General features: G+C 35.6%; 3 protein-coding genes and 1 non-coding gene across 4 annotated transcripts; 1 reads left to right on the forward strand and 3 right to left on the reverse strand.

The window, feature by feature from the left end:
- The first annotated feature begins 618 nt into the window (after positions 1–618).
- On the forward strand, positions 619–729 carry LOC120147778. The gene has a single exon (XR_005518312.1). It is a non-coding gene; the product is annotated as a small nucleolar RNA snoR100 (small nucleolar RNA).
- A 1371-nt stretch (positions 730–2100) lies between these two features.
- Positions 2101–2620, reverse strand: LOC120147612. Its single transcript, XM_039160940.1, has one exon. The coding sequence runs from the start codon at positions 2543–2545 to the stop codon at positions 2132–2134; it is 414 nt and encodes a 137-aa protein (XP_039016871.1). The 5' UTR covers positions 2546–2620; the 3' UTR covers positions 2101–2131.
- Positions 2621–3462: 842 nt separating this feature from the next.
- Positions 3463–15251, reverse strand: LOC120147535 (ribosome biogenesis protein BOP1 homolog). Its single transcript, XM_039160882.1, has 19 exons — positions 15193–15251; positions 14667–14684; positions 13443–13532; positions 13066–13182; positions 12838–12992; positions 12335–12452; positions 12126–12227; positions 6713–6869; positions 6518–6626; positions 6176–6278; positions 5912–6062; positions 5673–5805; positions 5439–5542; positions 5286–5356; positions 5098–5158; positions 4413–4640; positions 4222–4306; positions 3745–3923; positions 3463–3638 (listed from the first exon to the last, which is right to left on the reverse strand). The coding sequence occupies exons 3-19, from the start codon at positions 13500–13502 to the stop codon at positions 3553–3555; spliced, it is 2019 nt and encodes a 672-aa protein (XP_039016813.1). The 5' UTR covers positions 13503–13532; positions 14667–14684; positions 15193–15251; the 3' UTR covers positions 3463–3552.
- A 3945-nt stretch (positions 15252–19196) lies between these two features.
- On the reverse strand, positions 19197–20432 carry LOC120147632 (S-norcoclaurine synthase 1-like). Its single transcript, XM_039160953.1, has 3 exons — positions 20179–20432; positions 19514–20092; positions 19197–19439 (listed from the first exon to the last, which is right to left on the reverse strand). The coding sequence occupies exons 1-3, from the start codon at positions 20428–20430 to the stop codon at positions 19197–19199; spliced, it is 1074 nt and encodes a 357-aa protein (XP_039016884.1). The 5' UTR covers positions 20431–20432.
- Positions 20433–27707: the final 7275 nt, after the last annotated feature.

Genomic DNA, 27707 nt, shown 5'->3' on the forward strand with positions numbered 1-27707 from the left:
TTTAAAGAATTTTATTTTATTTTTGTATTTTTAGTTTTCTTTAAAGTTGTTATAAACTAGAAAGATTAATTAATTATTTTCTTAATACAATTTTATTTTTTATTTTATAATAATTTCAAAAAATTACTTTATAAAATCAATGGTTTTATTTAAAAATTAAATTTATTCAATGAACATTTACATTAATTCTACTCCAATCTAATCCAAGGTCACCGCTAAATCTCTACACCCCCATAAGCAGTCAATTTTAGGGACGAATATACACAACCAACAGCAGTTTATTTGGGCCCGAGGCTGAAGCCCCAAACCCGGAGTCTTTAGTCAAATGGGTTAGCTGCGTCATTTGGCAGGTAAGGCGGAGGACGTTTTAGTATTTCGTTCGTGAAGTATAAAAACCCTAACGCTACCAGTCTGCATTTCTGGCCTCTATATATATGCAAACCCTCACCATCTTCTTCTTCCTCCGCAGCGTAATCCGAGTAAAAGAAAGCAGTTGTTTTGAATTCGTTTGCTCTTTTATGTATTTTCTCTCTTTCTCTCATTAATCATTTCCGTGAGGATTTAGATAGTTTTGAAATATCATTAACGCCGTGTACAATAAGCCGATGCTCTGGAAAATAACGAAGGAAGCATGGTAATGTGCACGGAGATTGAATATTCCGATGGGACGACATGTCTGCTCTCTCTGAGCCTGGCTTTGATGAGGGGGCCTGGTTTACTCCTACATTTGCTTCTTCACTTTCTCTGTTCTTTTTTTTTTTCCCTTTAGGAAAATTTAAAATCCATTTTTGGATTTGTTTATTTTTTTCTAATAGTTTTGTTCCAAATTACTAACGCAAGACTTTGCTGGATTCTGGATAGCTTGTTATATATATAACAGTAACTACAAGTAAATTGGGTTATACTAACTGAGTGTGCTTGAAATTGCGAGCGCACTACTTTTGACGTTTTTATTCAAATATCACTCATTCAAAAATTAATATATTATTTAACGACGAATGATTAAAATAAAATCAAAATTTAACTTTAGATGTGCTTTTGAAAAATATGATAATTAATGAGTAAAAATTGATAATTAGATGGTTAAATATATAATTTTTCCTAAAAATAACCATACAGAGTTTACATATTAAAAGCTTATTTATTTCTTTGGAAATCGACTAGGTTGCGTGTGTACACATTATCAAGTGCATAAAATAATCATTTATAATAAGATTAAATGATGGGCTCATCACTAGATAAAGTTTCTCTTGGTATCGAATTACATAAACAATCATTAGTTTTCTTTTCTTGCCTAGCTATTGAATTTTATAAATATATTAATTTTATTATGAAATTATATTATAAATATTATAAAACCATGTCGTAAAGTTACTATCAACTATAATTTAACATATATATTATTTTTGTTAAAATTATAATAAAATGTTAAGTTGATTTAGTGATCGGGTGTCAATCTTTTCTTTCAAAGATTTTTAGTTTTTGAACCCTTTTATGCGCATTTCGATTGGAACATATCAATTTATTGTAAAGACATATCATGTTATAGACTGATGAAAATATAGTTTGTCATTATCACATCATCATATTGTTAAAATTAAATATTTCAATGTTATAGTTGAAAGTTTAATGATATTTAATGTAGTTTATTCTAAATTATATTATTAATTTTTAAAATTTCATTAAATTTAAATATGAAATAAATTATTAATTAAATGTATCATTATATGAGCATAAAATATTTTTCGTGCTATTATTATTAAATTTATAACAAATGGTAAGAAAAAGTAATAAAAATAAGCAGGGTTATTATTTACCATTTGATTTTCAAAAAATAATCATGTACAATACATTATTGTATTCATTTTAGTAATTGTTTTATTATATATATAGAAGAGATAAGGGCAGTAGAATTAATGCAACTAATCTAGGGATGCTTCATGGTTGAGGAATTGTACATTAAGAAAATATAAGAAGTGAGTTGATCAAAAGCAAGATTAGCAACATGATTAACTTTTAATCATGCTTCTCTTTGATGTTTCATATTTAAATAAATAAATAAAAGAAACATTTTTTATTCATCCCAAGCAAATAATCAAGGACAAATTTGACCGTTTCATCACATCTCATCTTACTGCCCCGCAGCAAAAGCCTGAACGGGAAAAGTCTTGGTAATCCCGGCAAGGCTCTTGAAATGGATCCTCCCGGGTTGTTTCTCATCCACCGTGATCTCGTTTACTGGCGGCCACAGCATCATCTCCTTGGCCTTCACTCCCTTGAGCTTCTTGATCCGTTTCTTCTCCACGAACCCGTTGATCTCGGTGTCGTAACTCACCAGCTTGCTGATCATCTTGAACTCGTGCTCCACTTTCTTCTGCTGCACGATCCACATGTACCCGGTCTCTTTCACGAACCCCACTTCCACGACGTTGGCCAGCGGAAGAAGCCCCTCGGGCAGCTCCATCTCTTGCAAAAGATCGACCGCCATTTTCATTCCTTCGTCGTGACCTTTCTTCACGGTGCCCCCTTCCTTGTTATCTGCCATGCTAATGCTTCAAATTAATCCCTCAAAAACTTGATTTACTGTAATTGAAGATGGATGGATGTTCTTCAGGGGAAATGTATATATGGTTTTAGAGATAAATGTGGGACAAAATTAGTGTGGCAAAACCAAGTACGCATATGCATTGAAGTAATCGTCCAATGCATTAACCTATGTTTATGCTTTTACATAATCCTTCTCATCTCCGTGTCTATATGTTTTTGTCATACTCCATATCCAGATTTCATTGTGTATAATCGGCTGGAGAATCTTCAACGTTAATTTTCGATTCTTTACAATAAAAAGCAAGGATTTAGTATATTTAACGTTGTTCGTATTGATTTTACCTTGTAATGTAATTCAGAGACACCATTAATCATTTGTCTAATGATAGATTATTAGTATATTTGTATAATACTTACGAATGCATTTTAACAAATCAAATACTTTTAGTTGGAAAATTTGTTTAATTAATTTATTAAAAATATATCTTGAATTAAAGCATGATATTATAACCTTATTCTTAAGTTATAAGATCAATTTTACTAGTTATTATTTTATCTTTAATTCAATCATAACCTTTACCATATCAAACTTTTGAGTTTGTATTTTACTTAATAATTATTTTAAATCAAAATAACAATCAAATTGATAAAAAAAATTTAATCAAATTACTTTAAACTAAGACAAATTTGAAAAATTGTGTAAATTTTGAAACTAAAACTATTATTATACTATTCTACATTATCGTTTTCATTAAGTCAGCATATTAAAATATAAACAAAACATAACGTTGGATATGGTTTTGAAAATAATAATTAGGTGACCAAAATAAAAATATGGAAATAGGTGAGATGCCAAATAAGTAGTTTACCCAAATATTAATAAATAGAAATGACGCTTTCCCATCAAACAGATTACTATATGTTTTGTAGGAGTACAAAATCACAATGAACCTATAATTGTCTCCTTAATGTTTACTCACATTGCATTGCAGGTAAACAGTCATCCTAGTGACAGTAGAGCTTGATTGTTGAATCAGCACCTGCAGTGAATAACCATGGCTGCCTTGGATTGAACGTACAGTCCAGTACTCCTGCAATCAACCAACACCCCATTTACTTTGCAACTATATGCACACCTTCGTTCATTTGGAAAATGTAAATTATGCTGTCCAAACCGAGTTGGAAAACCAAACTCACCTCTTCCATCTGAACTAGTATGCCCTCTAAGAATTTCCAACGGTACAATCCGAGGATTCTCATTAAGATCCGCGTAAACCATGCCATGAAAGACATAGGCAGTGCCATCATCCGAGCACGATGCAAATAGTGGGTATGAACGGTGGAATGTCACATTAGTAATGTCTTTACGATGACAACTGAAATGTTCAGGAAAAAGAAAGGTGTGAAGCTTAAAACCAATATAAAACCATGACAGAAGACTGGGCCAGAAAGTTCTGATATGAAAATTCTACGCCTGCACACTTGCTAATTTAAATAGTATTGGCGTGTTGACTTTCCTTATTGCTCAAACAATGATTATACTTAGTTAAATGGTATTTAATGACTTCAACGATTAGCTAAAGAACTTGATGAAGACCTATCTATATCAGTTTCACGAGATCAAAGAACATATAATTAAAAGTAGTGTTTATCAAGAAAACCATGGTCACATACTCGAGGTTTTGGTAAGGTTTTGATGACAGATCCATGTCAAACCAACGCAATTTTCCCTCTTTGCTCCCCACAATTACATTATCACCTGCAGATGAAACAGGCATCAAATATTAAGAATAATACTTGGGGGGCGGGGATTGCAAGGCACACAGATTGTAGCAACAAACGAAATCAGAGAAAAAGGGAGATACCAGCAGGATGAACAGCAATTGATGAAACTTCACGCAGTTGAGTCTCAAGCTTTTTTATTAGCTTTTGCTTCAACATATCATACACACGAACATTCTTCTTTGTTGCAACGAAGAAGATAGAACGAGTAGGATGAAAAGCTAACGACACTGGGAGGCCATGGAGCTTAAAAGGGAATCGCTGAGTAAGCCTCTTAGAGAGCTGATGTATAAGAACTGCTCTTGATTTACGTGATTAATTCAATAACATGAGAAGAGTCTACCAAAACATCAACAAGAACAAATAAACATAGACAAAAGAAATGAGTAGACCCAGGGGCGAACTCCAAAAATGGTAAAATTGTTTGTAAGTCCCTCTAAAAATCATAGAATTATAAGTTACTACATGGTGAAATTACATTTTCACCACTTTAAAAATGAGAAATCTGTGATTTCATCCTAAAAATTGTTAACTTAAAAGCTAATATAGTGATAAAATTGTATTTTTGACTCCTATAAAAATTTATAATTCAACTTTAACCCACCCCAAAAAAAATCTGGCGGACTCCTGTGTAGAGACTTCTCATATTGGTCTTTTAACAATGACTATTGAAAATGAAATCATTTTTTTGCAGACGACACCAATTGATGCATAGAAGTCAGAACAGAAGAAAATGTAATGATTTAGATAACACTCAGAAAAGGATATCTGCAGGCATCAAAGTAGAAAGATAGTCTCCTTTACGATGCCATACTACTGAAGATACAGTCTGCAAAACCACATCCAAGCAAACGGTTATCATTTTCCTATAAAGCCTTTAACCAATCCTCTGGTTCAACATTATTAGGTAATTCTGAGTGCAAATAACGAAAGAGATGGGAACAGAAACCGAGTACCCTATAATGCCTTAGCCGGATGCAGTCATGCTGTTCATCTTGAAGCCAGCTTAAGTAAGATGACATATCATCTGTGCATTAAAGTAATATTTTCCAGAGTCAGACCATATCCTTTATTCAACACATTTGAAATAATAAATGTTTCAAACAGACCAGAATCATCAGAGGTTGGTGTTCCAATATGCAGAAGATTCTTAATTTCTTTCTGTTCTTCCTCATTGCCAAATCCGGTGTTCAGAATAAGAACATCAGCTCCGCTGTCAAACATTAGAGTCTTAGCATGGAACACAACAAGAGGTTGGCAAACAACGTCATTTGAAGAAACAGGTAGTGAAAAAGAGGATACAAAAAGCAGAGTGAAATTAATTACAATCTAATCAGCCTTACGCTGAAACTGCCAGAATAGGATGTGCTGGCAAAGGATTCCATGCAACATGCTGAACCACTTCACCAATCTCCCAAACTCTAAGACATCTGCCAGTCTCCACCTCCCAAATACGCACAGTTCCATCCTTGGAACCTTTACAAACATAAGCAATTATCAAACACTAGTGCACTGATTTTATAGAGCGGAATCATCTTATACTTTGACCACAAATCATAGTTTATAGGTAAATTGTTCATACCGGATGCAATCCATTGCCCTGAAGGTTCCACGGATATTGACAAAACTGCACCCACATGACCTTTATACTCCAAATAGCATGCAAATGGATAAGGCCTAAGATCCTTTTTATTGGGTAGCTTGGGCTTGAGGGATTCAGGGTCGATATTGATCTGAAGCATGGAAAAGAGCAATTTAGATTAACTTGTCTATGACGCCAAAATGGCATAAAGGACATTAGGCCAGGAACCATTATGATTTCCTTCAAAAAAAATCACAGACTTACACGTTTCTTCCACACTCTAGGGCACAGGTATAGATCCAAGCATCGTTCAAAAGAGTCCTTGACAGCATTCTCATATGCTGGGATGCTTCTAAAGGATGTGAACCTAAGCATATCAACATGATTAGTATGCTAGATATTAAACTCTCAAACTTACAAGCAAGTAAAAGTGTAGATACTTTCAAGTGCCTTTGTAATTAACAAATCATGTGTTAGTACCGTAAAAGTGTATATACTTTCAAGTTTCAAGTGAAATTGTAATTAACAAATCATGTGTTAGTACAGTACAAGTGTTGATACTTTCAAGTGAAATTGTAATTAACAAATCATGTGTTAGTACATTACCTTCTAGGTATAAATCTAGGGCGGTCTTCTTCATACATCAGCTGATAAGAGTTGATCTCTTCTTGTGTTGGTATGTATTCTAAAGAAGGATTATATGATCCCTCATGACCTGAAAATCAATAAGAGCAAAGCTTTCATAATAGTTCAAATAGCATAACAAAATGTAAATTCAAAGAACATGGCCCAAAGCCAAACCAGGCAATTTAGGTTTCGGGGGAGGAATGTAAGCCAAATGCTTAGTCCTATTAGCTGAGTTTGAATCATCACCCCAGAGGGAATAAAAACGAGGATCTTCTTTTGGCTGGTCAAACTTTATTAATCCTTTACGAATTGCCCTAACATACTCAACAACCTGTAGATTAACAAGTCAAATATTATGAAAAACAGAAAATTCACCCTGTTAAAAGTCCAAAGGTTGGCAACTAACTTTAAAAATGGTTTTCAAAGTTTGGTAAATGTTTCTTTGAAAATGGTTTTCAAAGTTTGGTAAATGTTTCTTTAAAAAATGTTTTTTAAAGTTTGGTAGATGTTTGTTGAAAATAGGAATGGGTAAATTCACTTTAGTCATTGCACTGTAGGGTATTTTCAAAAATTAGTCCCTAAGTTTCAACTATAAATACCCTAGCTCATTTAGCTTCAAAACTATCCCAAAAATCATTTCTTTCTCCCAATACTAGAGAGCTTTCTTGTGAGTAGTGAGTGTTTTGTAAACACTTGTAAATTTTCTCTCTTAGTGAAAGATCTGCAGCAGTCCGGAGACGTAAGCAAAATTGACTGAACTCCGTTATCAATTTCGGGTATTATTTTTCCGTTTTTATTTCGCATTCTCACTAATCTGGTTATAGGAAAATTACTTGTACTCGGTTTATTTCCTAACAACTGGCATCAGAGCTTTTGGTTGTGAATTTTGTCAAATTTTTTTGCGAGGTTACTATTCATTACTATTCACGTGAATAGTGAATTCTGTGAATAGTAAAAATTTTGTCGGCGATACGAGTTTGTCGACGGAGGTGTTCTAATACACGGTGGTTCGCAAGAATTGTCAGAAATGATCCAAACGAAACCAGATTCGAGTGGGAGCGATGGCTGCAGACGAAGGGAATGTGAAAATTGAAAAGTTCGATGGTGCGAACTTTGGCTTTTGGAAGATGCAGATCAAAGATTTTTTGTACTAGAAAAATCTATATCAACCTCTCTCAGGAAAGCAACCAGAGGGCATGAAGAATGAAGACTGGACTCTTCTAGACAGACAAGCCCTCGGAGTTATCCGACTGACGTTATCCCGCAATGCTGCTTTCAACATAGCAAAGGAAAATACCACGGTGGGTCTTATGACGGCTCTCTCCAGTATGTATGAGAAGCCATCAGCCTCAAACAAAGTGCACTTGATGAGGCGATTATTCAATTTGCGGATGACGGAAGGGGCATCGATGGCACAATACCTAAATGAACTCAACACAATCACAACCCAGTTGAGTTCAGTGGAAATTGAATTCGATGATGAAGTTCAAGCTTTAATTCTCTTATCATCTCTACCAGACAGTTAGAATGCTACTGTTACAACAGTTAGCAGCTCGTCGGGAAATAGTAAATTGAAATTCGACGATGTTCGAGATCTGGTACTGAGCGAAGAAATTCGACGGAGAGAATCGGGTGAAGTATCAACCTTCTCAGCCTTGCACACGGAGTCCAGAGGGAGAACTTCAGAAAGAAATTCAAATCGTGGCAGATCGAAATCCAGAATGCGCAAATCAAGAACATGAAAGAAAGATTTTACCTGTTATAATTGTGGCAAGAAGGGTCACTTTAAAAGAGATTGTCGAGCACTGAAGAAAGATACCGGTGCACAGGAATCTGCCAACATGACAGAGGAGACAGGTGATGCCATGATTCTAAGCGACAACACTCTGATTGAATCATGGATCTTGGATTCAGGGGCATCTTTCCACTCCACCCCATGCCGAGAAATCGTGGAGAACTATGTCAGTGGTGATTTTGGGAAGATTCATCTAGCCGATGATGAAAACTTGAAGATCGCCGGAAAAGGAGACATCCGATTAAAGTTGCCAAACCAGACCACCTGGATGACAGGAGTGAGACATATTCCTGGCCTCAAAAGGAATTTGATTTCTGTAGGACAGCTTGATGGAGAAGGATATAGTACAACCTTTTCAGGCTGTGAATGGAAGATTACCAAAGGAGCACTCGTCATTGCTCGTGGTAAGAAAACTGGTACTCTCTATATAACCTCAAATTTAGAGAATATCATTGCAGTAGCAGATGCTGATGGAAAATCAAACCTATGGCACCAAAGGCTTGGCCATATGAGCGAGAAAGGGATGAAGACACTTTTGTCAAAGGTGAAGTTACCGGATCTAAAGAATGTAGATGTCGGACTATGCGGGGATTACATCTTTGGCAAACAAAAGAAAGTCAGCTTTGCAAAGATTGCTAAGACACCCGAGGCTGAAAAGTTAGAGTTGGTTCATACTGATGTATGGGGACCATTTCCAGTTCCATCTCTTGCAGGCTCATTATATTATGTCACATTCATCGATGATTCTACAAGGAAGGTGTGGGTTTATTTTCTGAAGAAAAAATCAGAAGTCTTTGATACCTTCAGAAAATGAAAGGCCATGGTGGAAAATGAGACTGGTCTGAAAGTCAAGCGGTTGAGGTCTGATATGGAGGAGAGTACAAAAATCGTAGATTCAGAGAATTTTGCTCAAACAATGGGATCAAGATGGAGACAACAGTTCCCATGACACCGCAACAGAATGGCGTAGCAGAGCGCATGAACATAACTCTGAATGAAAGTGCAAGAAGCATGAGGATACATGTCGGATTGCCCAAATTTCTATGGGCTGAAGCTATCAACACTGCAGCTTACCTGATCAACTGTGGGCCCTCAGTTCCTTTGGATGACAGAATACCAGAGGAAGTTTGGAGCAAGAAAGAAATAAACCTTTCACACTTAAGAGTTTTGGTTGTATTTCTTATGTACACATAAACTCTGCTGAAAGAAGTAAACTTGATGCCAAGTCCAACAAATGTGTCTTTGTTGGTTATGGTGGTGATGAGTTCGGCTACCGGTTTTGGGACTATGAAAATCGGAAGACCATCAGAAGCAGAGATGTCATTTTCAATGAGAATGTGATGTACAAAGACATGTCAACTGTAGAATCAAGCAGCTCCAATACCAAAGCTGAAACAAAGGAATTTGATGAGTTCGAGGAGATTTCTGGAAATGATGTTCAGATCAGTCCCGAAACAGTTCAAGAATAACCAAGCACACCGGAACTAAGACGCTCCTCCAGAATTCCTAAACCAACCCAACGTTATTCTCCTTCTTTGCAATACTTGTTGCTGACTGACAATGGTGAAACAGAGTGCTATGATGAAGCAATGCAGGTGGAGGATTCAATCAAGTGGGAGTCTTCCATGAAAGATGAGATGGACTCGCTTATGTCAAATCAGACGTGGGAATTAGTTGAATTACCACCAGGCAAGAAAGCGCTCCACAACAAGTGGATTTACAGGATCAAGGAAGAGCACGATGGGAGCAAACGCTACAAAGCAAGATTGGTTGTCAAAGGTTTTCAGCAAAAGGAAGGTATTGACTACAATGAAATTTTCTCTCCAGTTGTAAAACTGTCTACAATCAGACTGGTGTTGAAAATTATAGCTGCAGAAAATTTACATCTTGAGCAGTTAGATGTAAAGACAACTTTCCTTCATGGTGATTTGGAGGAAGAAATCTATATGAGGCAGCCAGAATGCTTCATAGAGGCAGGCAAGAAAAACCTAGTATGCAGGTTGAAGAAGAGCCTGTATGGTTTAAAACAAGCTCCTAGACAGTGGTACAAGAAGTTCGATAGCTTCATGGGTAGCAGTGGTTTTACCAGATGCCAAACAGATCATTGTTGCTACATCAAGAGGTTCGACAATAGCTTAATTATTTTATTTTTGTACGTTGATGACATGCTCGTTGCAGGCTCAAACATGCAAGAGATTATACACTTGAAGCAAAAATTGTCAAAGCATTTTGCTATGAAGGATCTGAGTGCTGCAAAGCAGATTCTTGGGATGAGGATCAAGAGAGACACAAATTCGGGGACTTTGATGTTATCACAGGCTGAGTACATCAACAAAGTACTCTCCAGGTTCAACATGCAAGATGCTAAACCAATAAGTACACCTTTAGGTGTTCATTTTAGACTCTCCAAAGAACAATCACCAAAGACGGAGGAAGAACGTACACACATGGTAAAGGTGTCGTATGCCTCAGAATTGGAAGTCTGATGTATGCCATGGTATGTACCAGACTAGATATTGCTCATGCAGTGGAAGCAGTTAGCAGGTACATGAATAATCCGGGCAAGGTACACTGGGAAGTAGTCAAATGGATCCTCAGATATCTGCGAGGTACCACAAACAAAGCACTTTGTTTCAAAGGTGGAGATACGATATTGACAGGCTATGTAGATGCTGACTTAGCCGGAAATATTGACATCAGAAAGAGCACTACAGTGCATGTCTATACTCTAGGAGGAACTGTAGTGAGTTGGGGTTCTCAATTACAGAAGATAGTTGCTCTCTCCACAACTGAAGCAGAATATGCCGCTGTTACGGAAGCTAGCAAGGAGATGGTTTGGCTCCAAAGTTTCTTGGAAGAGTTAGGCAAGAAACAAGAAAACAATATCTAGTATTGCGACAGTCAAAGTGTTATCCATCTAACAAAGAATCTGTATTTTCATTCCAGGACAAAGCACATACAATTGCGATATCATTTTATCCGGTCTCTTCTGGAAGATGAGATTTTGAAACTTGAAAAGATCAGTGGAGCTCAAAATCCAGCAGACATGTTGACAAAGACGGTGACCACTGACAAACTGAAGTTGTGTTCAGCTTCAGTTGGCATGCAAGAATAACAAGACTAGAAATGCTGCTGCATCGATCGAGGTGTGAAGACATATTAAAATCAGTCTTCAAGTGGGAGATTGTTAAAAGTCCAAAGGTTGGCAACCAACTTTGAAAACATTTTTGAAAGTTTGGTAAATGTTTCTTTGAAAAATGTTTTTCAAAGTTTGGTAGATGTTTGTTGAAAATAGGAATGGGTAAATTCACTTTAGTCATTGCACTGTAGGGTATTTTCAAAGATTAGTCCCTAAGTTTCAACTATAAATACCCTAGCTCATTTAGCTTCAAAACTATCCCAAAAATCATTTCTTTCTTCAAATACTAGAGAGCTTTCTTGTGAGTAGTGAGTGTTTTGTAAACACCTGTAAATTTTCTCTCTTAGTAAAAGATCTGCAGCAGTCCGGAGACGTAAGCAAAATTGACTGAATTCCGTTATCAATTTCGAGTATTATTTTTCCGCTTTTATTTCACATTCTCACTAATCTGGTTATAGGGAAATTACTTGTACTCGGTTTATTTCCTAACACACCCTTATGAACAATTTAGATTTTCCAGCTCCTAGCAAATGATCGTTGCAGGTTTTTTACTTCAAAGAAATAAATAAAGCTGGAAAAAAGCAGGTACAGAGGGGGTTGGAGAGGTAAGGATCCAACCCATCATCTGAAAACCTATACATGCAAAGGTTTACCTTTTTGCTTTCCCATTTTGAAGGAATAAACCGCCGCTTTGGTTCAGGAGCGTTGGATAAAGGATGTTTTGCGTCATCCCACTTAAACCAATCGACATAAGGCTGCAAGAAATGGCTATAAGTTTTAACTTTGAGCATAAAGTCAAGATAATATTCAGGCCAAATATTATTAGTGTGAATGAACATCAGAACTAATGGGAGAAACAGACCGCACAAGGATCAAATTCAGCATGTGGTGCCTTCCCTTTGAGCAATCTACGAATATGTTTGATGTCTTCTTTAGTCAGCTCAACTTCCTCATCATTATACTCATCATAAATCTTGCGCCTGAAGGCAACAGCATTGATGTGATGAGCCATCAGAGTTAAATTGTACTCAGCAAGCATCATTTAATTAATAGTATTGAAAATAAAAACAAAAGAATTATCCAGTAACATTCATTGTGTGAAACAGAAATATTCCAACCGTAGCAACTTAGCTTCCGTGTACTTAACGGACAAAAATAAAACACGACAAAAATGGAACAAAAAAGAAGGCAGAGGCACGTTATTGAGCTAGAAAGTCTTGCAAAATAGAGAATAAAAGAAGCCTAAATAGCAGTGCAAGTATCATAGTCGAGCTTCCCAAACATAGCAGAAGAAGAAGAGATAAAAGAAATAACTAAAGAGAAACGGTTATTAACATAAAAATAATCTGCAGCAGAAAAACTAACCAACTCTTTGAATCATCAGCACTTGCAAGAAAGGAATCCAGTTTATCTCGTCTTTCTTTCTTGGATATCTTTCTCCCAGCAATGTCATACCCAATATGTTTTTCATCCTTGTACCACTCCAATGGAACATCTCCAATTGTATTTCGAGGAGCTACCTGTTAAGCCAAAAAAGATGTGTAAGAATCTAAATGATATTGTTATTTCTAAATACTAGAAGGGACGCCTGACCTCATCTTCGGATGAATCACTCTCATGAACAGCTTGTTGGGATTGGGAGCTTTCACTATGCTCGTCTTGATCATCATTATTGTCCAAGATATTATTTTCTCCTCTCTCAACAAAATCCTGATATTGTTAACTCATAATTATATATTTGAAATAATACATAATGATTTATTGTTAAAGAAGATAAGATGATAATGTTTTCAAGCTCGTTGATAAGCAAGCAATGATGGAATAAAGTTCTTTATTCTTGAAAATGGGAAGGATTTCTTCTGGGTTCAATTGTATACTTCATCTTTTTTCCCAAAAGCTTGTATTGTCAATTTATTATTGTTGGGTAACTCAAGAACATCACATCCTGAAACCAAAAACAAAACAATTACCTCATTCCTTGTCTCCAAAGGGTTTATGTTATCCAGGTTCTGACTCTCCAGATGACCCATAGTCAGACACTCAGACTTGGAGTCATAAACCTTGGGTGGCGTTTGGTTGGAGGGTATTGAAATTTGATCATATTATCCTCATCAATCTTTTGATAATTTATTCATATATTGAATAAAAATATTTTTTTATTATTTCGGGTCGGATTTCTAATTCATACATTCGGGTCTGGTCAGGTGAAACATTATTTTGTCAGGTCGGGTCGGTTTTTTTAAGTGTGATATTCGAGTCGAGTCGAGTCGAGTTCGGGTTTAGGGTGAAAAATACCCGACTCGAAAATATATATAATTTTACCTTATATATTTAGAAATAATTACAATAATACCCCTCTATATATAATTTTTTTTAATTAAGTCAATGTTTTTATTGAATAAAAATATTTTTTTATTATTTCGGGTCGGGTCGGATTTCTAATTCATATATTTGGGTCGGGTCGGGTGAAACTTTATTTTGGTCGGGTCAGGTCGGCTTTTTTTAAGTGTGATATTTGGGTCGGGTCGGGTTCGGGTTTAGGGTGGAAAATACCCGACCCAACCCAAAAAATATATAATTTTACCTTATATATTTAGGAATAATTACAATAATACCCCTCTATATATAATTGTTTTTTCAATTAAGTCATTGTTTTTATTGAATAAAAATATTTTTTATTATTTCGGGTCTGATCGGATTTCTAATTCATATATTCGGGTCGGGTCGGGTAGGGTGAAAATTATTTTGGTCGGGTCGGGTCTCGGATGGAGGTTCCCTTGTTCTCGGGTCGGGTGGACCAAAAACCTTACTCATGGTCATCCCTAATTGGGATGATTTTAACTTATTATGTTTATTAGCATGATTTTTTTAATTTATTGAAATGAATAATCAATCAATAAAATTTAATTTTAATTTTATTTTTTTTAATTTTTATAATATATTGCTACATATAATTTATAAAACAAACTAAAATTAAGCAAAAAAAAAAGAAAGAAGGGCAATCCTATCATTTTACATTACTGAAATCAAATTCATCTGACATGTCTGCGAACCAAACAGAATATGGAATTGAATTCCAATTCAATTTCCTGTCAACCAAACAGAATACGGAATTAGATTCCAATTCTTGACAGATTCCAATTCCTTCACAGATTTCAATTCCCTCATAAACATTCTAGCGAATCAAACGCCACCTTAGAGATTTCCTGTAACTGCAAAAGAAAGTTTAGAAGAAGAGAAGGTTTGAACTCGATATGGACTGCAATTTGTCAAGAAAAATGAACCACCAAAAAAGGTCATTGTCCGTTTGCTTCAATGTGAACAATATATTGAAATAACAACACTCTTGTTTCAATACAATGCTTGCACAATACTCTATTGCCTTATATCACAACAGACCTTAAGAAAAAAGTCCATGCAAGCTAGAAGCTCAAAGCAATTGGAGACTTGGTACTCAATTAAATTAAAGTCTCCGTGTCAGGGTAATATTTCCAAGCCCCCCAAAAAATACATCACTCAGACAGCACAAATGTTTTGTGGGAGGACAGTTGTAGGCAAATGATGAGTTGATTTCATGAAAGCACACTTCAACATAATGCACAAGTATCTATCACCAATCAAGGCTGTGAAACAAATAGAAGCTATACTTTCCAGTTTCTACAAAGCTAACACGGGAAACATAACTTCCAAAGCAAAAGAAAAATAATGACAAGTAGCTACAACAATCTTAGCTTATTCACGCTCTAAGACAACTTTCTCTACAACAAAGAAAGGAACTGAAACTAGCTATCCTTTTTAACATAAGCTCTAAGATGATGAAATTGATTTATATCGAAAACGAACTTGTTGAAAAAATGATAACCAATCAATTATTAAATAATGACGAGTACCTACATCAATCTTAGCTTGTTCTAAAACAAGGAATTATTGGTTCTTGATGGTAAATTGATAAAATTGATAATATAAGAAAAAAAAAACGAAATACGGCAAAAGCTTGGCAAAGTTAACCCTTGATAAAAGAAAGGGGAATTATAGCATACTGAACAGCTGGAGAAGGCAACCACAGATAGATGAGAGAAGAGAAAGATAGAAACCTAAGAAAAATAATGACAGCGACTCAGTCAAGGAAACTGAGTAAGAAAGAATGCTACCCACTTGTCTTCTTATTTCGCTGCTATATAAATAAACACATATATATATATATATATTGATATTAAAAAGGTAAACCACATAAATTGTCAATCATATTTGAGTAAGTTTCTTTTAACCCACTAACATTTTAAAATTAATAATTTGATCATTAATGTTATTGATTTATAACAAATCAGTCACTCGACATTAACGGTCGTTATTGGGGGTGATAGAATGCTAATCTGGCGCGTTAACCAGCTGACGTGACACTGTTCTTTTCCACGTGAGATAGCCTCCACAGTGATTGTCTCCAAATCCACAACTGAAGGCAACATCGACCAAGTAACATCGTTGGAAACAACCAAATTCTCATCCGCATCCAGATGAAACCTCTCACTTGGAAGAGAAAACGTGTGAGCCAACGTCCCTAAAACCCTATCAAACAATTCTCTGTCTTCATAGTCTCCTATGTAAAAACTAATCGTGATATCAACAGTAGAGCATGAATCAATTCTGTAAACGTTAGTGGCGTAATATAGGACCATTTTTGGAAAGCGCTGGTGAAGATGGCATTCACCTTGTTTTTCAATTCATTTTCAGGTAAGAAATTATACTTTAAGTCCCTCCTATTAATAGGCAACGCGACGTTCCTGCCAAAAAAAGTGTAATGACCTGTCGTATGGAAGTGCAGGTGGTTTGGAAAGATGACGGCTTATCATATGCATTGTTGCTATGCTCCCTCACTGTCTCTTCAAATTTAGCCACACGTTTCTTCACGATATTATATTTGTCCCTCGTCATAGGCAGTGACTAATTAAATAAATCCAATACAATAGTTTCTGAATGTCTTTTTGATATATATGATTACTAACTGATCCTGATGTAATACTTTCTGAGCGACTAATTAATATGTTAGCTAATTAACCTCTTGAATAAAGATATCGTTTCCGAAATTCTATCGATATACAAAAGTTTCGTGTTTCCCAATTTGATAAATTATCAAGTACCTCTAAGAAACAACCGGATCCTCTAGTGAGTTCCCTAAACACATGAATATTTTCTCTTATTTTAAAAGTATGACTATGTTATCTGGAACGACAATATGATCTCTAATTTCTGTTTTTGATCCAAAGTATAATACTGTTTGTTGTCTGAAATTCCTATTTACTGGGGTTTATCTGGGATCCGGGAAGAAGTCTTTGTAGGTTCAGCTTCGATCAAGCTGGTAATTCCTTATGGACCTCAGGCGACCTTTGGGTGGGCTATTGGGCCCAATGGACTTAGTGGTAAGACCTTAAGGATCCTAAGGTACTTCCTTAGGGTGGCTCATCTGTTGTGTACATGGGGTAAGTCCTTATGAGCCTAAGGGTACTACACTCAGGTGGGTTCCTACGCTTCGGCTAGGGTAAGACCTTATGGACCCAAGGTGCTCCATTAGGTTGGCTCCTACACCATTTGGGTCTAGGGTAAATCCTTATGGATGTAGTTATAGAGAACTGCATATCGGTGTTCGGTTGGAGAATATTACTGTTATTGTTATTTTAAAATAAGTTTTTAAGCTACTATTGTTTTTAAAAGATCTGAACACTTTTTCTGGTTTTGTTGGAACACACTAGACTCCCTGACTCAATCTCTTGAATCTGTTTCTCTAAACGCACCCTTTAGACTGTAAGTTTCTCAACTGTTACTTGAAAAATTAATTAATGAATCTGAACTCACCGTTAGAACCTGTTGTTGACTGTACCGCTAAGGAAATTATACTTTATATATATCTGATGACCTATTGCATTCATTTGGTAGTTATGTATTATTGAGCTTTCCAAAGCTCAACTTTGTTACTTACCATTTCAGGTTAAAGAGTTTGATCATGCGCTTTTATCGACATCAGTAAATGAGTTACATCGGTGTTGCTTGCGTAGTACGACGCATGTAATTAGGGGTCGTGTAGGTTGAATTTTGTGTTTATATTCGAGTATGAAATTTGTTTTAAATATTGGATATGATTGAACTTTGTTTTAATATAAGAATGATTTTTTGAACTTATATTTTTATTTATAAACTGTTCAACGATTTTTAAATGGTTTATCAAATTTAATTTTTTTTTTAGATTTTTAGTGTGGATCGCTCCGGTAGCTCTAATATGATATCTCAGATTGGATCATGTCACTCATATCGATACGAGGGAGTTACATAGCTTTTGGTTTTGCTTCACTTTTTTTTTGGATAATTTAATTTTTTTACCAAAGAAAGCAGATATCTGCTTGCAAAACAATCCAATCATAGGAACAAAAAACATGGGAATCTATGTACATCAAAACTAGACTATACCCTAATGGTTACATAGAGCTAAATTTGTGCTATCAATTCTATTAACATTCATATTACTTAAGACAATTCCAACAATTGACTTAATGATGTTAATAATATCTTCTTCACTTATGCATTTCCCTGTGAAGATTCTTCGGTTCCTTTTCTCCCATATGGTGTAATTAAAAGCACACCAAGAGAGCTTTAAAATAGTTGAAATCAGAGATTTACCTTTCCATGTATTGGCTGCCCATTCCAGCAAAATGTACCATGATGAGGATGGTCTATTCAAATCATAAAGTTGAAGAAGAGACATTCAGATTGAAGATGTCTGTAAACAGTTGGCAAATAGATGATCTCGTGTTTCAATAGCTTCAGAATAGAAAATGCAGTCAGTATTAGTAACCAGACCGAAGCGTTGCAGTCTGTCCTTGGTGGGAAGCCGATCCAATAAAGTCATCCAAGAAATCACACTTTGCTGTCTTTTGGCCGAATGCCTTCCCAAATTTCCTTCGTATGATTAGCAGAAGAAAAAGCAACCAGAGGTCTGGCAATGCATCTTAATTTCAGCATTCGTCTGAAACACCAAGAGGAATTCAATGGTTTTGCTTCACTTTCATAAGGCGAGAGTAATCTAATTTTTAAAAGGCATAAAGGGAAGGGCAGTTCCTTCTTTTTATATACAGAGAAAGTGAGAAACTACAGGAATATCACTTTTTTAAATTTATGATTTAAATGTTTTTTTTAAAGTTAGTTAAGTTCGATCCATTTATAATTTGATCCTTTGCTAATATAAAAGTCTTTTTCTGATTCTTGCAAAAAAAATTCAAAATTCATTTCTAGAATTCGATTTAAAAATCTTGAAACCTAACCCGATATTGATTATTTTGGAGAAAATAATCATTTAATCTCACGTTAATGGTCGAACAAACTCTTTTTTTTAAAAAAAAATTAAAATTCGATCAGATTACTGGATCCACTATTCTAGAATTATTAGACCCAATTTCAATACGTGACAACTTGAGTTGCTATAATAAAGACACAGAAGAATAAGTGAATAACAGTCACCTAAAACGATTATCGACCAAAATTTTAACGCCCCAACACCATACCCAAAGTCTCTGCAGAATGAAAGTCGAAAGAGATGGTATAAAAGAACTTTGAAGAAGATGAAGAACAGGAAAAAAAACTATCTTTTTATTCATAAAGACTACTTTGTTTTTTCTTATACCAAAGTCAACCATCTCTCATTCACAAGAGGTGAATAAGTGAGCTAAGATTTTGAACTAGAGCTTCATAATTTGATCCAACAGACGTTTCCCATTAGATCTCTGGCTAAGCCTCACTGTCAGGAACTCCTCAAGCGGCATACTCTTGTACACTACTTTGTTGGTCTTAGTAACATCCGGCAGTGGGACAATCTGAGTACCCTTTTTTGGATAGTGTAATGATGCAATCGAAAGGCGCTCCTTGTCCTCATTAACCACCACTCTATGTTCAATGCTTTTGTATTCTCCATTGCTCATAATCTGTATTTATGACATCTCTTAGATCGAGTCTTAAATCTGTGTACGTAGAGTTTCAAATATGGTCATATTATTACCTCGATCACGTCTCCGATATTGACTATGAATGCACCAGGGATGGGTTTAACAGGAATCCATTTCTCATTCCTCTTGATTTGTAATCCTTCAACTTCATTCGCTTGAATCAACAATGTTAAACCCGAGGAGTCGGAGTGTGGAAATGCACCGAGAACCTTTCTTGCCTCTGCACAGGGAGGATAATAGTTCATCCTTATTACCTGTCTTCCATCCTCGAAAAAGCTCGAAAATGCCTCGGGATCAGTCCCCAGATTCTCAGCAACCAGCTTCACGAGTCGGATCATAACTTCATGCAACGCCATCGTGTACTTCTCGAAGCTTTCCCTGAACGAACGGGGATTGGTCGGCCAGAATCTCATATTTCTTGAGTTAATAGGCTGAGCAACGAGGAGGAGGATGTCCTTCCACTCAAGCTTCTGGTCTTCTAAATCTGACGCACGGATGTCTTGACCGTATCCTTCGGGGTTATCCGGTGTCTTCGAAAAAGCCATCTTCTCCTTCAAAGGCAGCTTGAAGAACTCTTGCAGGTCGATCTTCATCTTCTCAATCACGTCATTCGCTACACCATGATTGATCAACTGTTCTACCATCAATAAAATGTTAAAAACGAGTGTTAAAGGTTACTGGTACAAAGATCATATTCTGTTGAGAGAAAATGTTATACCTGGAAGAAACCCCAGTCTCTGCAAACTAAATGCAGATTTCTCCGTTCACTATCATCATCTAGTTTGCTCATGTCAATCACTGGAATCTCAAAGGATTCATCCATGGAAATTGCATCGAATTCAATCTCTGACCTGATGTATCTGGACGAGACTTTCTTCAGGTTCTTGGATGCAAGAGCCTGGACATTCTCAACAGGACCAGGTATAGAATCACCACCCAATCTAAAGTCAAACTGCACCTTGGTTTCCATTTCTGTCGAGCTTTCATCTGAGAAAACTTTGATTCATGCTAAATTAAATATAACACTCCAGCCACCACGTTACCTGTTGACCAAGGAAAAGATGAGATCAAGTACGCGTTAAATTTTTAAAGCTTCCCCTATGCAACTTGTAAATCATCTCTATTTTATTAAATCATGTTGGCTGTCCATGAAGATGTAATAATATTAGAGTTATTGTTTTATATACAAATCATATTTAAATTTATTATCTTGTATAAATTGTTTACTTTAATATTAAATATTAAAATAAAAAATTTTAAATTTTAAACTTTAACATCTAGTTCTTAATTTTAGATTTAAAATCTGACACGTGATAATTTTTCATTAGAATAAATAGATTTATATAAACTAAAATTTACAAACAAAAAAAAAATCATTAGAGATAATGTATAGTATTAATCTACAGAAATTCGTCCAGAAGATAGGGACTTCGGAGGCCTTAAGATTCACTTGAGTGGCGTTGAACTATATTAACTTTTATTAAGAAAAGTCAATCATCCAATAAATACATGACACATTATATAAAATTTAATTATTAATTATTTTATCAAAATAAAATCACAAAAAATCAATTTTTTTTTTGAAAATCTCTGTTAGAAAAACTAAATTCTCTCCTTCCCCGCAAAACTTAGTTTATACGGAAGTTCTACAGCGCGGTGCCATTAATATAAAATTAAATAAAGGTGTTGTTGTTTTATTTTTATTTAAATAATAAAATCGGTTTTTGGTGAATTTTTGGATACTAACTCATTATTGGATACTAAACTAATATAAAATAAAAATTAACCTATAATTTTTGGTGAATTTCCCAAAAATTCATCCTAACGGTTTTTTTTCTCTGTCAAACACCCATGCAGGTTTATTTCTCGATTTAACACACTTTGCATACCCACGTCAGCGTGAGGTGCGATGCATGGGTCGCACATTCGCTTTTAATTCGACCCCCATCCTGCCAGTTCACACCCACATCCCACCCTATAAATATGTCCATTCTCTACCATTTTCATCACACCAAATCCTCTCAAATTCTTTCAAATAGTCTGAAATTCTCTCATAGCTCTTTAAGTTTTATTTATAAGGTATATTTTATTCTATTTAATATTTTGTTAGTATTTTTTTAATTATTTAAATTTTTTAGTATTTTATTTAATTATTTTTATTTTTTTACAGTTATAAAATGGAAGGTGGTATGTTTCGTTTGGATGGAAATCAATATCTATACATTTTGCTGATACGATAACATTTTGACGTTTTAATTTAATTTAAATTATTAGTAATAATTTATTTATTTAATTTTTTATTATTAGTTTATAAATTATTTTTTGTAATTATTAATATTTTTAGGAGAGCGACCGTATATTAGATCCTTTTATCCGGAACCTTAACTTAGCGATACCAACCCGTGTCTGGCCGTATTTAGTCGAGGCTGGATTCAGTCACATAGCTAGATATGAAGGTCATTGTAGGATAAAACCAAACATGATTTCTGCATTAATGGAGCGGTGGATACCGAAGACACACATATTTCATATTTCGTGCGGAGAGTGCACGATTACGCTTGAGGAAGTTTTCATACACTTGGGGCTTCCAGTGGATGGAGATGTGCTTTCAGGGATGGCACACGATAACTGAAATACTTTGTGTCAGGAATATGTAGGAGGTGTCCCGCGAAATTTTAACAGTGGTCGGATTCCGTTAAATTGGTTTGATGCAAATTTTCAGAATTTGAGTGAGGACGCCTCAGAGGATCAAGTTAAAAAGTATGCACGAGAATGCATACTGCAGCTGATAGTAGGGTTGCTGATGTCGGACAAATCATGCAACTAAGTTCACTTTATGTGGTTACGGCATCTTGGCAATTTTCATCTGACTGAATCACTGAGTTGGGGCTCGGCAGTTCTAGCATTCCTGTATAGGGAGATATGTCGAGCTACTGACTACAGAAAAAATGCTATCGGCGGATGTCTCCTTCTTGGGCATGGTATCGTTTGCCCTTTTTATGTCCTGTTGTGAAGAACTCGTTTGTATTTCCGCAACTATTGAGGTAATTACAAAATTGATTTTGTATATTAATCATTTTATCCAGTGTATAATAAAAATTATTTCCTTGAATAGGTGGTCTATTTACAGGAAAAATCATCGGTATCTACCTGATGAATTAGAAATAATCAGGCTACTAATCGATCAGAAGGCTGGCACAAAGGTATGTATTTTAATGTTTGAAAATATATTTTCTATTATAGTTATATAATTAGATTATTATTTTGATAAGAATTATAGAATTATATATATATATATATATATATTTGTTTTAGTTTGAATGAGCTCCTTATTGTAATGATGATATGAGGATGTGCATCCCACCTGAGTTAAGGGGCCCGTTAGATGTTTGGATGACGGTGTTCCTAATGATCTGTATGGGATTGTCGAGTGGCACCCCACTGATCGCATTCTCTAGCAATTTAGTTTTGTACAACCAATTCCGGAATAACCTCAAAATATGGATCAGATGCATAACACAGATCGACGCGGTAAGACGAATATAGATTGGCTGGTGAAGCATTATGAGTGGCTCATGATATGGGAGGATCGACATCGGCGTATTCCCCATAAAGAACCCATTTATGTTGACCAATTAACGGTTGCAAATGGTTATTATGAGTGGTTCAACAGTAACAGGAAAACATTTCTACTTTCCGAGGATGTACGAGGATGGAGCATTCATCGACGTCGACAGAGACGTGCACAGTCACAACCCCATCGTCCCTTGACTCATAGACGGAGAGTAGGTGATTTCGGTTCGTCATCAGCTGCACCACCAGAACCTTCACACCAACCACCGTCTGCAACGACGTACACCCTGCAACCATATTTGATGTCGCCACTGCCTTTCCCTTAGCAGATGCCGCCGCTGCCACCGTCACAGAGTTATATCACCCCTCCTGGAGGATATTATGATTCTATGTTTGCATATCCGACTTGGGGTTTTTATGCTGGTTATTTGGCAGGTGCAGCCTCATCACCGATAGTCGTCGCACAGACACCTCCTGTACAGTTTTCTCACTCATCGATGTCTGTGTTTTCTGAGTTTTCCCAGTTTTCTATGAGCGGTAAGATAGTCAGTCATACACATCCTCGATACAAACAGCCACCGCCCTGCGGAGCACATTCGCACCGCAAACATCGATAGTTTTTGATATTTTATTATATTTGTATTTACTTGTTTATTGGACTTTTTTTATTGTAATTTTATTATTATTTACCATTTAATACTTAATTTATTTTGTTAATTTTGTTTATTACTTAATTCAAGCGAATGGTGATGATCATTTAGTGCTTTTTAATTGTTTTTACAATAATAATAGTAAATTTATATATTAAAAACATTTGCCTTTTAAAAGTTTGTTATATTTAAAATTATATTCAAATACCAAATTGCTATTAGTTTGATAAAATTTAATAATTGTGTTCGATAACTTTATTAAGTTTGTAACTTATTATCTCTTTTATTATAATCACATATAACGCCAACGTCGAATCTCGTTTTCTTGTATTATTTTTTTTAATTAATCAGTGGTTATCAAATAACATTAACTATAAGTAAATGTGAATTAAACTCGTCTGAACTATTATTTGATAAACAACAACTACATCAGTTCCTCATCAATGGTTACTTGATGACAAAAGAAGTGGACATGTTCTTCTAGTGTGTCCTGGGTTTCTACAATGCCCACATCTTTTGTCATGTCTAGATGTTTCTCAAATATCCATATCACAATGAATTCGAGTGGAATTTGGTTGACCACGGTCCTTCAATAAAGTTTGATATGGTATAATCAAAACTCAATTCTGAACCTCATTAGGGTCTTTCTCATTACCTATAGGGAAACTCAAATTTGTATACCTTAAACACTTTATAGTAGGAATATAAGATCTATAAAACGGTTATAGTCTTGGCGGGTATGTGAGCAAGCTGCTATCACATGATAGCATGGATTCCTCAGAGCTTGAAAAAACCCACAGTCGCACCATCTGTCCCGTAGATTTACTCTTAACGAGTTAGCTTCAATCCCTTGAAGAGGTCACGACAACTCTGTGACATGAAACAATTCATGCATTCTAGAGAAACTTATTACAGACATTCCATTTGATGCATCAATTTTTTTTGTAGATCTGTAACTAATCTAGGGTGATAGACATGACCACCTTGCATCCATGTTTGAGCTTGTCCCCCGAGCTTTGCAAAAACACACCCAAACGAAAATATGTAGTTTTTACCAAAGCCGCTACATGTAAGTGATATGCCCCTTTAAGGTCGAATTGATTTCCTCAACCAAGTTGGTCATCATGTGTCCATATCGATATCCACCATCATATGCATTTGTCCACATTTCTTTATTGATGAGGCTGATGTAATCGTATCATTCCTCGTTCTTCGCCCGTAAATCTTGAAGCATTGATTCAAATGTTTGAGGTAGTAGTTCGTAACCTGAGCATAAAATGTAGAACTTACTAACTTTGTTTCTTTAAAAATGAAAATGATCGAAAGAAAAAAAAAACTACAGTAGTTTCACTTACCCATGCGCACAAGTAATTGACGCTCATCATTCTTCTTGAACCTTCCATGGTAGTTCGCAACAATGTGTCGGATATAGTACCTATGTTGGCTAAAGGGTGGTTGCCACATTGGACCCAAAGACTCCATTGCTGCTTTGATCTCAGCTCCGCAATCTGAATTGACACGGATTTTTTCCCTCGTGATAACGTGTGAACGTAAGTTTCGGAGGAAAAAAGCCCAAGAATATGTATCTTCTCCTTCAACAAGGGCAAAAGCAACTGGAAGAATGTTGTGATTACCATATTGGACAACTGCCAATAGTAAAATTTGCTTGTGTTTTCCATACAAGAAAGTCTCGTCGATTTGGACCACAAGCTTGTAGTATTTCACATCATTAATGCACTGTGGGTAACTCTGTAATACCCTAATTTAGTGGCTAAATTTCAGAAATTGGAAAGTGGGGAATTTAATTGGTATTTTGGGAAGAAATTAAGGATTAAATTGTAAAATCGTAAAATTAACATATTATTTTATAAAGTGCAGAAAATTCAGTGGCCAAACTCATAGCTTAACCATTTTTCTTTTTGAGAGAATTATAAGTCTCTCCCCCATGTTTCTGCAGAAAAGTTTCATATTTTCCTATTCCCTCAACCCTCCTTTGAACTCCTATCTATTCACCATCCGACCACCGTTTGACGAACCGAAACCATCATTGTGTTCGTTGTCGACCGATGAACAAAACCCCTCAAACCTCTCATTGTGAATCGACATCGTTCGTCGTTGATTTCAGTCAGAAGTATTGTCGGTTTTAACTCAATTTTCGTTAATATTTCGTCGATTCACGTCTATCCGGCCACCCGTTTTCGACACCTCCTGCACCAACGTGTCCCTTGCATCGTTCCAAGTCTGCCGGTGCCCTTCTCATCTCCGTCATTGCCGGTGCGTAGAGGGATGAGGAAGTCAAAGTATTCGACGTTTCGGAATTGAGCTCTCCACTGTTCAAAATTGTGAACCGAACTTGGTAAGTGTCCCAAAATGCCATAAAATATTTTTTAGAAATTTTTCGAATACCATAACACTGTTCACGCGCCGTACGCGTGCCACCATCTGAGATTGGGCTTCGTCTAAAAACCTAAGGAATCGTTTGACCCGAGCCAAACCAAGCCGTTTACTGTTGTATGTAGACCGTCGACCGTTGATTGTCGTTGACCCGGACCTTTGACCGTCGTTGACTTTTTCCGGGTATACATATCCTAATGTTTTTCGACGTCCTGAGTTCGATTCCGCAGTCCGTTTTGCCAAATTCATACCAAAAAGCCTCAAAATTGTCAGTCAAACCCGTTGATTTTGACTAAAAAGTCAAAATTTTCGAAAAGTCATATTTTTTTTGTTTTTCAACATCTTGAATCCGAATCCGAAGTCCATTTCGTCAAATTCAAACCCGATAAGCTGATTTTCACTGATTTATCGCCAGATTCAATCTGTTTTACGTAATTAAGCTCCGTTTTTGATGAAATTTCTGTTGATATGTATCTGAGGAATTATTGGAAGTTGATTTCAAGATCGAGGACGTTATAATGGAGTTTAAATAGTCGATCAGTATGGCACGAATAAAATTGAGCACCAAAATGACTAGAATATCACCAAGCCCAGGAATGATTAGATACCATCAATCTATGAAATGAATGGAATAAAACTGAGCACCAAAATGACCAAAATACCCTTATGTCCTAGACTATGTAAATGTTTTGAATTAATTAAGGAATCCAAGTAAATTTGGGTGTTGTACTACCCTTAAAAGTTATGGAACACAACTTAAGTAAGTCGATCATCCTTAATGATATGTCAGTACCTGAACGACATAGATATTACTTGAATGCGTGTTCGTCTTCTCAAGTTTGGCTCGATGATAATTTTGGAAGTATTCAGCTCAGCTCAACTATAGATCACATTCAGTATTAAGAATTGGTTATTTGTTTGACAAATCAACCATGAAGACCAAATTGAACTGAATGAAAGTACAATATGTATCCGAAATTCAGAAAATGCCCGATTTACTTTGGAAAACTATGAATTAACCGGGATAGACTTGACTGTTAAATAAAATAAGTAACCTCAATGACTGAGGATTAAATAAGTGATTTGGATGAGTATGCCAACGTTAATGAACATACATGATGAAATGTTTTTTATGGGCCATGAACTATAAATTAAGCACGACAGCATTTCATGATATTAAAATAAAGAGCATTGGAATATCTATGGATAATAATTTTAGGTATAAAAAATAGATACCCTAGAGGGACAAAGAATTGATCACTCGATAAACATTAGTTATAGGAACTATTCATATCGAGTAACTCGTTAATCTGATCAATCGACAAAGATTGTAAAATTCATGAATCGTTGTTCTCCCTTATCAGCTCAAATCAGTCAGGTTATATCTGAAAATACAAGTAACTCAGATGTAAAGGATTCTGAATACCCTTTTGATTATGTAGAACTTCCGAAAAATGTATGAATAAGATATGATCCAAATAAGTCTCAACATTAATAACTTATGATTCCGTCAGTTATTGAACTCTTCCAATAGTGATTCTAAATCCTAACATTTTATCGGTATACTGAGTATCCGTGTTTCTCTGCCTGATAAGATTATTATGTACTTCTGAATAATATTTGTAAACTC

Source organism: Hibiscus syriacus, unplaced genomic scaffold (assembly GCF_006381635.1).
Source record: "Hibiscus syriacus cultivar Baekdansim isolate YM2019G1 unplaced genomic scaffold, ASM638163v2 tig00110940_pilon, whole genome shotgun sequence".
Taxonomy (NCBI): domain Eukaryota; kingdom Viridiplantae; phylum Streptophyta; class Magnoliopsida; order Malvales; family Malvaceae; genus Hibiscus; species Hibiscus syriacus.